At 34.7% G+C, this 12730-nt stretch overlaps 1 protein-coding gene across 1 annotated transcript in view; it reads left to right on the forward strand.

Moving 5' to 3' along the window:
• Positions 1-12730, forward strand: part of Depdc1b (DEP domain containing 1B) — a 92139-nt gene that overhangs the window by 45191 nt on the left and 34218 nt on the right. The window contains exons 3-5 of the mRNA XM_048799985.1: positions 3541-3676; positions 9668-9795; positions 10400-10530. Coding sequence (XP_048655942.1) covers positions 3541-3676; positions 9668-9795; positions 10400-10530 — 395 coding nt within the window. The remainder of the gene's footprint in view (positions 1-3540; positions 3677-9667; positions 9796-10399; positions 10531-12730) is intronic.

The following is a 12730-nucleotide window of genomic DNA, read 5'->3' on the forward strand; positions in this document are numbered from 1 at the left end:
CTTCCTTCCTTCCTTCCTTCCTTCCTTCCACTCTACCGCTGAGTCCCAGCCCCAGTCCTAGCTGTGAGACTTTAATAAGTTACTTTTGTTGCTTGGATCTTTGTTTCTCTGTGAAAAATGTGGTATTTGAATGAGATCATCTCTAACAGGCTTTCCAGCAAAGACTACATGAATAAAATGTTAGGATTAAATTAATAATTTTCAATGCACAAAATAAAAGTAGTCCACTGGAGGGAGCTCTTTGGCATTTTTGTCTCTGGCAAGATTGCCAGCCTGCTGTGAAAACAGTGTGCCTGCTGTTGATAGCAGCAAAGATCCCATCTTTTCATGGTGGGTGGAAAAGTGACTCCTTGACATATCTTCAATCATTGCTCTGCACATAAGAAATTCTGCTTTGATCTTTGGAAGACATTACTTGTTTCTTGGTATGGAAATGAAAGAAGCATATTTTTGAACCTAAAAGAATTAATAACTTATCCAATTTAATTTTTTATTTGTCAAATGAAATAAATTGTTATTTAGAAACTTTCCCTTTTCTTTTTTTCTTTTTTTAACACATGGCAGTATAATGTATTTTGACCTATTATACATATATGGGATACAACTTCCCTTTCTTCTGGTTGTGCATGATGTGGAGTTACAGTGGTTGTGTATTCATATATGAACATAGGAAAGTAATCTACTGTCTCTCCTCCTCCCATTCTCCCTCCCTTCCTTTCATTCCCCTTTGTCTAATCCAAAGTACTTCTATTTTTCCTACCCCTGACCCTTGATTGTGAGTTAGCATTTAAATATCAGAGAGATCATTTGGCTTTTGATTTTTTGGGGGATTGGCTTATTTCACTTAGTATGATAGTCTTTAGTTCCATCCATTTACTGGCAAATGCCATAATTTCATTCTCTTCATGGCTGAGTGATATTCCATGGTGTGTGTGTGTGTGTATATATATATATGTGTGTGTGTGTGTGTGTATATATATATATATATATATATATATATATATATATACATATATTTCACATTTTCTTTATCTATTCATCTGTTGAAGGGCACCTAGGTTGGTTCCACAGTTTAACTATTGTGAATTGAGCTGTTATAAATATTGATGGGGCTGTGTCACTGTAGTGTGCTGATTTGAAGTCCTTTGGATACACACTGAGGATTGGGATAACTGAGTCAAATGGTGGTTGCATTCTAAGTTTTTTGAGGAATCTCCATACTGCTTTCCATAGTGGCTGAACCAATTTTCAGTCCCACCAGCAGTATATGAGTGTGGCTTTTCCCCACATCCTTGCCAGCACTTATTATAACTTGTCTTCTTGATAATTGCCATTCTGACTGGAGTGAGATGAAATCTCAGTGTAGTTTTAATATGCATTTCTCTAATTGCTAGAGATGTTAAGTATTTTTCACATATTCTGTGAAGTGCTTGTTCAGTTCCTTTGCCCATTTATTGATTGGGTTATTTGAAACTTTTCCTTTTCAAAGGCCATGTAGATAGTTCACGAGAAAGCTAAGCCTGGAACTCAGGCCCAAAAATTTTACACCATATTTGAGGGAATGAAGTGGGAGAGTGAGTCATGGGTCTTGGTGGTGGGGTAGGCATTGTGTTTAACTTTTAAAGGACTGAGAGGTGGGTAGTCTGTGAATTCCTGAAATTATATATAATATTATATGTGTATGTGAATGTGTGTTTGCTTTGTATATTTGAGTGCTATAGTTTGGCTGGAAATAGAACTTTTGTCATTATTGTTGGCTTCCAAGAAATTAGACTTGAGTTCTGTAAGTCAACCTTTACTTACACAGTGGTGTACTTTTGACTGGCTTTAGAAATTTAGTTTGGACTCTTGGGAAAACTGCTTTGGTAACTTGATTTTAAACTATCTTTCGGTTTATTTATCTTTCACTTGTTTTAATGATTTTCAGACCTCATTTTTTTTCTCACTCTGAAAGTAATTATTGGGTATTCTTTTAGAGAAGATGAAACTCAACTTTTCTCTATTAGTTATCACTTTTCAAGTCTCTTGAGACTGTTTTTTTGAAAATATCTCCATAGTTTTCTTATTCTTTATGATTCTCTAGATTTACCTTGATATAAACATTCCTTGAAAAGTATAGACATTTTAAAATTCTTTGTTTCCACATTCTTCTTCTCCTTCTCCTTCTTTGCTGGGGATGGAACCCAGAGCCTTGTGCATGCTAGGCAAATGCTGTTCCACTGAGCTACACTCCCAGCCATGCAATGCATTTGCAATGTGTTCTTTTCCAACAAGTTTATTAAAAAAAAAAAAAGATCCTCTGAGGAAAAAATAAATATTTAGTTTCAGTTCCTTATCAGTTATGGTATAGATCATTTTAGAGAGTTGGAATTTATGTAGGCTTGTGTGTGCTTGTTCGGAAAGTGATTTTACTGATATGCAGGAAGGCTAGGAACAGGGAAGCCCTGTAGAAAGGCAGAAGAAAGATACTGGGCAGGTTTCTAGCTCCTTCTGGACAGGTTTCTAGACTGAAGCTTAAATCTCAGTGTGAATTGTTAGATATTCAAAAGAAGGAGGGTTAATTTTTATTAGAAGCAGTTACAAAAGTAATTACCAGGCCAAATGACTTCCATATTAATGTATTATTCAGTAAGTATTATTGAGGATTTTGCTATCAGTAATTTCTATTTCTACAAGTTTTGGCTTGAGTAATGAGCATTAAGAATTTCAAGCTGAGTAAAACAAAGGGCTAAGCCTCCCATTAATAGCATTTTTAGTCATGAATATCCTATGACAAGGGAACAAGTTTTATTTATTTTTAACAATATCACATATTTGATGGCTGTTTTTCTCCATAAATTTTGAGGGGCATAATGAATATTTTTTCCATTTTTTTAATTTGTTTTAAAATTTATTTGAATAAGATGGGATATAATTTCTCATTTTTCTGAGTGTACAGGTTGCAGAATTACATTGGTCATGCAGTCACATATATACCCACAACAATAATAATGTCTATTTTATTCTACTGTCCTTCCTATTCCCCCTTCCCTTCCCGTCCCCTCCCATCACTTCTCTCTACCCAATCTAATGTGACTCACTTCTTCTTTTTTTTTTTTTCCCCTCACATCGTCATACCTATATTCTGTATAATGAAGGGGGTCTCCTTTCCTCTTCCATGCAATTCCCATTCTCCCTTCCTTTCCCTCCCACCTCTCTTCCTTATCTAGAGGTAATGAATATTTTTTAAAAATATTTTTTAGTTGTAGATGGACATAATATCTTTATTTATTTATTTTTGTGTGGTGCTGAGGATCGAACTCAGTACCTCACATGTGCGAGGCACGTGTTCTACCAGTGAGCCACAACCCCAGCCCATAATGAATATTTTGTAAAAATTTGTTATTATTGGATACAATTAGCCATATAATAATTTGATGAAGTATAAGATCATTTATTATCTAAAGTGTGGAATTCTTATGCAAAATGTGGGAATTACTATTAAAATAATGTGGTTTTCCCACTTATCCTAATAATAGAACATTTCTTCTGGATTTTTAGATTTCCTCCTTCTTCACCCCTGAAGCCATATCCAAAGAAGCCCCTATACCAAAAGAATATTATTAAATTTCCAGAATGGAATGATCCCCCACCGGGCACCTCGCAGGAGAACATCCCAGTGAGGCCAGTTGTGCTGGTAAGTGATGTGACTTAAAGACATTATCTGATAATGCCCAGGTTTGGTCCAGTTGCTTCTGTTAGTGCCTTATGAACAATGGCCTTGAAGTACTATAAGACAATATCATACCTGACAACAGCTGAGAGACAGTTAACCAAGAAAGATCGGCTCTTACATTTTTTCACTCTTGCCCATTGACAGTTTGACAGAATATGTGGTAGCTGTTTTCTTATGTTCAGTCAGAGCAAATATCTATTAAAACTCCCATTGCAATCCTTTTTTTCTTGTCTGCTCCATGACTTACTCCTCTTCTGTTTTTTTCTCCTGAAGTTTGTTATTATTAATAGTTGAAAGTAAGAAGGGTTGGGCATGATATATTGTAGAATGATCCTTGACACAATATATGAACAAAGGCAGATTCTTCTAGTGTAGGAAAACCTCAGTTCACTGTGGAATAGACTCACTCTTCTTTTGCATATCTTCTTAAAATATCCCTAGTTGATGACTACCAAGATTGAGATAATGCTAAAAAATAAAATACAGAGAAAAACTTTGATAAGGTGATTTTAAAGAATTTTGCTAACACTATGGTTTTAAGTTAATCTAGTCTTATGCAACTAGACAAAGATATGATGAAACTATTTTTAGGCCAAGTAATTAAAAGAAACTATATATATANCCCATGATGTAGAGAAAAGTCCCACAAGAAAGCTGGATTGATTTTCTATTCTTTAAAGTTATATATGCATAATATATGACTTAGCTCTTGATTTTTACATTTTACCCTCTGGAGGTTTAAATAATGCCCTCAAAGAATTCTAGAGAGCTATAAATTCCAGGTTGGGAAATCTGGTTTAAAGTGTTACAAATTTTTTGCATGTTAAAGATACTCCTTCTAGGTGTGGTGGCTCACGCCTGTAATCCCAGTGGCTCTGGAGGCTATGGCAGGAGGATCATGAGTTCAAAGTCAGCCTCAGAAAAAGCGAGGAGCTAAGCAACTCAGCGAGACTCTGTCTCTAAATAAAATACAAAATAGGGCTGGGGATATGGCTTAGCTGTTGAGTGCCTCTGAGTTCAGTCCCTGGAACAACCCCTTTTCCCCATAAAGATGCTCCTAACGAAATCCAAGTTTACATAATTCATTCAAAAATTAATGAAACATAATTTTGGGGGATGATTAATAGAACTTTTTTCATTATTTGTTATTGACTAAGTAGTTGTACATATAAGTTGCAATAATGTAACTGTACTTATGTATAAATTCTTATATTTTGTGTCTTTCCAAAGAATTACCTATTCAGACAGACTAGTAATTTTTAAGCTTTTAGGTAAATATTTTTTATTTTATTTTTACAGTATGAAGATTGAATCCAGGGGTGCTTTACATCTGAGTTATATCCCCACTCCTTTTTTTTTTTTTTTTTCCCCCTGAAGAGATTGTATAATGTCTCATTTTGGAGAAAACAGTTAAGAAGCTTAGATTTTTATCAAAATGATTACAAGGAAAAGAGTGATACCAGTGACCAAAATGGGAACTCTGTAGGGACCTTGTGGATGTGTCAGGAATGGTGATAAATTTGGTGATAAAGATGGATGGTAGTAAATGTAGGTGTCTCACAGGCAGATGGGAACAATGGCCCTGGAACTTAGAGGAGACACTGTATTTGATGTCTCCTTTTGCTTAAACTTATTTATGCAAAAGATTTTTCGAGTGTCTCTACATGCCAGGCATCATGAAAGACTCTGCAAAGGCAGTAATGTGTGACAGTTTTTATTTTGAAAGGACTTGTTGTCCAATAAAGCATACAATAAAAAGTACACGGAAGAGTGAGTGCTATTAGAGGACTATTTATGTCCAATTAGGAGTACTTAGTCAAGGTGCAGTCAATAGTTCTTGTCCTATAGAAAATTAAAATATAAACTTTAAGAGATCAGGTATGTTTTTAGAACATTTGAATTTAAACACCGGGGAATATGATTGTAGAGTTGTTATTCAACAATCATTTTTTCATTTTAAACTCATCCAGTATTGTTTACATAGAGATAGAATCTCATATCAATGTGCTTTTATGCCACTGATATGATTCCCTCTTCTGTTCTACCTGGTTCTGTGAAGTTATAATGTTCCTGGTGCCCCCACTAGGAAGACCCAAGTGTTCAATAGAACATCTCAATCCATTGTTCAGGGCTTTGCACCAATGACAGCGACTTCTATTTTCAGTTTTAATTCTGGGGAGATCTGAATTGATATGCCAGAGTCCCAGATTTACCAGCCTTCTCCCTGCTTAAGCCTATGTTTCTCCCTGGCCATTTGTATCCATATCTCTTTTTATTTCTTTGTGACTTTTGTCCTGCCTTTGCTTGTATTCCACCCCCCCCCCACAACCCCTTATGTGTAGGGAAGGGGCTGCACTCCCTGTTTGTTTTATGCATAAAACTGTTTTCTCACACATTACTCTCTTTGTAGAGCCTTGCATGATGCCTGGCACGCAGGGACACTTGATAAATATTTTGCATAAAACAAAAACTCCTAAAGTGTAGGGAAGGGGCTGCATGCCTACAATCATTCCACCAAAGCTTGGGCTCCTGCTTCTTAGGATAGTTCAAAGGGAAATGGCAGAACAGGAGGTGTCCTCAGTGGGGCCCTTGATGAACTTTTAGAATGATGAAGTTGTCAATTAATAAACAGTTCATCCTTTATGAAACTTGAGCTTGTTCTTTTCTGTTGTTTAACTTTTTCTTTCTGTCTCTGCCTTCGGTTTGCTTGTTTTTTTGTTTTGTTTTGTTTTGTTTTTTGTTTTATGTTTTGGCTATCTTACATAGCCATTATTTCAAACCAAACCCAAACAAACAAAATAAAATAAAGCAGATGTGGTTATTTGCTGTGTGGGCTCTGGTGCCAAACTGCTGGGTACAAATTGTGGCTTCTCCAGATTGTGGCTGTTTGAGCTTGTGTCTTTGTATCATCCATGTGCTTGTGTCTGAGTTCTCTGATCAGTGAAACTAGTATACTCATCCCTCCAAGGTAGGGTTGCTGTGGAAATGGAGTTGAGTTCGTACCTACAAAGTGCTTGGAATGTCTCCATTATGTATTTTAAGGGATACCTACTATATTTTTATGTATTTTTTTTTATTTATATAGGGAGTGGGAACATGGGAGGAATAGACAAACTCTATCTAGAGGGGTTGGAGGGGAAGGGGAGACATGAGGTAATTAATAATGGTGGAATGTGATGATCATTACCTACTATATTTTTTATTTGAAAAACAAAAGGTCTTAAAAATTTACTTTGAGTAGGTAGAATTCATTTAATATTGCACATTTGAAATTTGTATTGGCTCAGTAAGGAATGTATAATACATGGTATAGTATAGATATTTCTGTAACAGTATGAAAGTGAGGCTAATTTTATATTAATTTGCTAAGAAAAAGAACTCTTAAATTTTTGTCATTTTCTTGATATATTATTATTTAACTTGGGAACATGTAAGAAGTTTCATTTAGTGCTAAATTATAAAAAGCTTAGTTATATAACTATTATACATTTTTTAAAAAATATTTTTTACTTATATATGGACACAATGTCTTTATTTTGTTTATGCATTTTTAAGTGGTGCTGAGGATCAAACCCAGTACCTCACATGTGCAAGGCAAGCACTCTGCCACTGAGCCACAACCCCAGCCCACTATTATACATTTTTATACTGCCATCTATATTATGAAATTTTATGGTAGTAATACATTTCAAGGAGTAGATGATGTTTATCCCAAGGAAAAGAAGAACCCTTATATTTAATGACTCTAAACACCTGTTACAAATTTCACAACTTCCTTTGGTTGTGTTTTTTTTAGTTATTATAAAGAATAGCAATTCAGATTACTTTTTAGCACTACTTAAGGTAGTAAAAGTAATACCTAAAACATGTTATCCTTTCTTAATTAAAATATATTTCAAAGGAGAAAAAAAAAGTGTTTAGAACAGCACCTGGTACACAGTTTCTCAGTATTAAGAACTATTGCCATAATAAATTATTTCATAGAATTGTTTATAGGAAGAGAAAGAAGAAAATGAATTACTCATAATATTACCTAGAGAGAATTTCTATTATTAATATTTTTATTGTATATTCTTTTTTCTATGCATGTTTTTAACTCAGAAATGAGGTCATACTGGGCTGTTTTGGAGCCTGAGTTCTTCACTTACAACAGTGTACTATGCTCATTGTTTTCATGCTTTTCAACATCCAACATTATTTTTAATACCTGCATCATGTCTAATATAAAATTGATATTTTACTTCTCTACTCCTTTACTGTTAGGTGTTTACAGTATTTCCAGTTTTTCAACATATAAACAATGTGCTAAGCAATACCTTTACAGACAATTATTTGAATATATTCATGAGTATTTTTTTAGGAAAGATTTGTAAGTAGACTTGCTAGACAAATGTTGTTACCTCCAACTTTTCCTTCTAAAACACCTGTTTTAGATGCTTAGAAATTCACACATCCATGTGGCCTTTGAATTTCTTTCGTAGTTCAGTAATTCTTTAAAAGCAAAACCAAAAACCAATTAAAAAAAAAATCCCAGGGCTGGGAATATAGCTCAATTATTAGAGTGCTTGTCTTGCATGCACGTGGCCCTGAGTTCAATCCCCAGCAACACACACACACACACACACACACACACACAAAGAAATCCCAGAAAATTCCTTCTCCTTTTTTTACAAGTAAGATTTTTCTATGTTTTTTTGTAAAAAAAAAAAAAAATTATAGAAATTCTTTGTGATTTCTTATATATATTGCCTTTTTAAAAAAAACTTTATTTATTTGTATGTGGTGCTTGCTAGGCGAGCACTCTACCACTGAGCCACAACCTCAGCCCGTGTATTGCCTTTTAAATGTCCAAATTCTTCTCTGTGATTATGAAAAGAAAGTTTTGTAACTTGTGTCTAGTAGTCTAAATATGAGCTCCTAAGAATAATGTGGCAGAGCTGAGTGACTTGGGGCAAATTATTTAACCCCTCTAAGCTTTAGTTTTTTCCTCTGTGGAAAGGGGTTCATTCCTTCTCTTCTGGTGTCCTCAGCTGTCCTTGAGCTCTTGATTCTCCTTTGGCAGATGCCAGTTTTGAGCTGCTTTCCAATAGTGTATTTTTTTTTTAATTTTTATTTATTTTTATTGTTTAATTTTCGGCAGACACAACATCTTTGTGTGTATGTGGTGCTGAGGATCGAACCCGGGCCGCACGCATACCAGGCGAGCGCGCTACCGCTTGAGCCACATCCCCAGCCCCCCAATAGTGTATTTATTTGACATTTGCTTTAGAAAATTTGTCAAAGTAATCTAATTTTATTGTAATTAATCACTCAATTTGGACAGTGTGTGGATTTGAATAGATATTTCTCAATTTAATTGTAAATTAATAAAAAATTATTTTATGAGGTGGGCACAGTGGCATTCTTCTATAATCCCAGATGTTCCAGAGGCTGAGACAGTAGGATCTCAAGTTTAAGACCAGCCTCAGCAATCAGCAAGACCACGTCTCAAAAAATAAAAAGTTATTTTACTGTGCTAAGTGTGGTGGATCATGCCTGTGGTTCTGGCTGCTTTGGAGGCTGAGACAGGGGGATCCCTTGAGCCCAGGAGTTTCAGACAAGCTTGTGCAACCTAGCAAAACCCCATTTCAAAAAAAAATTGTTTTTATATTAATCACACTTCGGCTTCACTGAGTAGTTGAAACTACCATAGTAAATGAAGGTAGGTACTGTTTACTGTCATGCTTATTGATGTTGTTCTTTTGTAATTTATAAACATTCGTCTATAATATGACCTAATCCTAAGAGTCCTTACTCATTTCTCATTGGTCCACACAAAGAAAGTTAGTTTGTAATTGTAATTATTTATCTTAAATTATTCCTATCAAATCATACCCTATATATCGAAAGATTTATTCTCTCTTACTATTCCTTCTCCTTCCTTTCCCCCTTCTTCCTCACCTCCCAAATTAGAATTCTGAGATGTGGTTCAAGCGTCACAGTATTGCTATTGGAGAGGTGCCTGCTTGCCGTCTTGTCCACCGCAGACAGCTGACAGAAGCCAATGTAGAAGAGATATGGAAGTCTATGACATTATCATAGTATGTACATTTGATAACTATGAGAAATTTTAGTGATTTTTTTTCTGTTTTGTATCTTCATTATTCTTTACATATTTAATTTCTGAAATTATGGAAAAAAATCTCAACTTTCGCATAATCTGTAGCTATGTTGTTTAGCAAACAATTTAAATTCTGAAAATTTTCTATTGCTATTTAAATAGGAATTTAAGAGTTTAACTTTTGAGTAACATTGCAATCTTAATAAACACAAGGGAAAATTTGGTCTCATGTATGAAGAACTATAAGTATAATTAAAGTTAAGAGTATTACAGCAATTATTTTTTCTTACAAAGATATACTAGTAGCAGTTTGTCATCATTGGATAAATTAGTTTTTGATTGTATAATATTTTTTCTCATAAAATTATTTTCTTCAATTCAAAGCATTGTATTATTGAATCATTAAAGTAGTATGTTAATGGCAAAAGGATATTTTTTCAGGTTTTTATTTTTAAATTGCATTCCATTTCTGCTAAGTTTGCCTTCAACGATTGGGTGAAGTGCATGACAATAATGCCCTTTAAAGAATAACGTTCTGCAGCACCAGGTTTCAAGGTTAATAATGATTATTATTTATCTTCTAGTTTACAGAAAATCCTTGGCTTAGACTCCTTAGAAGAAGTTTTAGATGTCAAATTTGTCAACTCCAAGTTCATCGTCCATAATGTATATAGTGTTAGCAAGCAGGGAGTGGTTATCCTTGATGACAAGTCAAGTAAGTGCATGAAAACCATTTGTTCTTGGTTGACCTGGCACATTGGCTGTGCAGATCCATCAGCTCTTTTTTGACCCTTCCCTAAACCTAAGCAAGTTTATCCTCTCCTTTCATATATCTGTCTCTCATTGCACAATACTTAAAAACAAACAAAAAACAAAAAAATAAAAAATAAACTTTTGGCTAATTTTTTTGGATAAAGAAAATGTCATGGAGAGATGAGTGTCCAGAAGTGAAAACCTTAGCAGAATCCATCTAGAGGCTAGTTCATGGTAACCCCCCTGCCCCCACCTACCACTCAGTGGTTCTGTGTTATCCCTAGGTAAAACCCTCTGGAAAGTAAGTATGTTTAAGACCTAACCGAGTGAGTCAGTTTTAACATGGGGGCTGGGAGCCACTGCCTTTAGCTTCTGGCTCACCTTTTCATGATATGTCTTTGTATCAGATTATCTGGTATAGTCTTGATTTATGTCATTTTTTTTTTAAACAAAGTACTTCTTTAAATGTTGAGGGTATTTCATACCTTTTCCTCCAGACCCATTTATAAATTGGAGGGAAGAAAAAGACATTTCATTACCTACCTAACCCAGTTTTTGATTTGGAAATATATAGTCGTATCACTATAGTATAGTGATGCCTATAGTGCCCAACAATTCCTAGGTTTGTTTTAATTGGACATAACTTTCCTATGTTAATATGAATATATGACCAGGGTAACTCCATATCATGTTCAACCACAAGAATGGGATACTTATTAGAATGTTATACTCCGTGTATGTATAATATGCCAAAATACACTTTACTGTCATGTACATTTAAAAAGAAAAATAAAAAACAAACAAAACAACTTTCTTCCTACGGGTGAGGGTTGAACCAGAATTGGATGTGTGCTTTTATTTTATTCTTTGATTTTACCCTTTAATTCAATTCTTGATGCTGACGATTGGCTGAAACTAAATGACCTTTGGATGTGAGAATATAGTAAGTATAATACATCTTGGGATTTTATAAAACATTAAATTCAGGGCTTGAGGCTCCTGAGCAGCAGACAGAGGGTACCAGAAGGAGCCTGAGCAGTTGTAAGAGGACAGGAGGGGTTTCTAGGCCATGTCACCTAGCAGGAGCAGAGACTGTCTTTGAAAATGGAAACACTTTCTCTTTCATACCCCTTCTATCAGGAATGGAGGACAATGGGAGGCAGAAATAGATTTGTGGTGGCTTTGTGAGTTTTTGAGTTAATATCACCATATAACATTAAGTTTTGTAGAAGTGCATCTAAATCCTTCCCCGTTCTCTGAGTGTAGCACACGCTTGCAGATACAGTTGATGACCAGTCATTTTTTGTTTAAGTTCTTTACGGAAGAGAGGATATTATAAACTCCTGTTCAGGAGACTCAGGTTTACTCAATTCAAAAGTGTCTTCCCATTTTTACTCAAGAAGATGAAGTGGAAGCCTGAATATTGGTCCTTCTCATCAGTGTCTGTGGCAGGGCAGAGACTGAAAAGGCTCAGCTGGGACTTTTTGAAGCAGTGTTTTTCTTCTATTATTTTAAGGCTATCCTAATACTTAATAGCCTAATACTAACTTGTCTGTAAAACTTTCTTTGCCAAAAGCATTTTTTAAATGTTAATAGCTAAAATGAAACTTATGTTGGATCTACAAAAGGTACCGTTTTGGGTTCGATCTTAGCATTGCATAAAAAAATAAACAAATAAAATAAAGGCAAGTTTTCCATCTACATTAAAACAAAAACAACAAAAGAAAAAAAAAAAAGAAAGAAAAAAGAACGTATCTTTTTGTTGTTGTTGTTGGGTATTGTTCCCAGGGCCCTGTGCATGATAAGCCTGAGCTCTACCACTGAGCTATACCCCCAGCCCATAATTTACTCTTTGCTATTTATTTTGTTTCATAAATGCATTTGATGGGTATTATTTTTGCTACTTCTGAATTTTCTTTGCCTTTGGTTAATTGATTTGTCTGTTGATTTATTTCTCTGGGCCAAACTACCCAATTTTTTTTCTTTTTTCTAATGATGCATCTTGTCCTTACAGAAATTTGTAGGTGTCATTTATCAAAATACAGGTTATAACACTTCTGCTAAGAAAGACTTCTATCTTTTAAATGTTCTGATGCAAAAATTGGTCATATGTTCATATTACCTGGGCAAGTAATATATTCTTAATATATATATATATATAT

Source organism: Marmota marmota, unplaced genomic scaffold, assembly GCF_001458135.2.
Source record: "Marmota marmota marmota unplaced genomic scaffold, marMar, whole genome shotgun sequence".
Taxonomy (NCBI): Eukaryota; Metazoa; Chordata; class Mammalia; order Rodentia; family Sciuridae; genus Marmota; species Marmota marmota.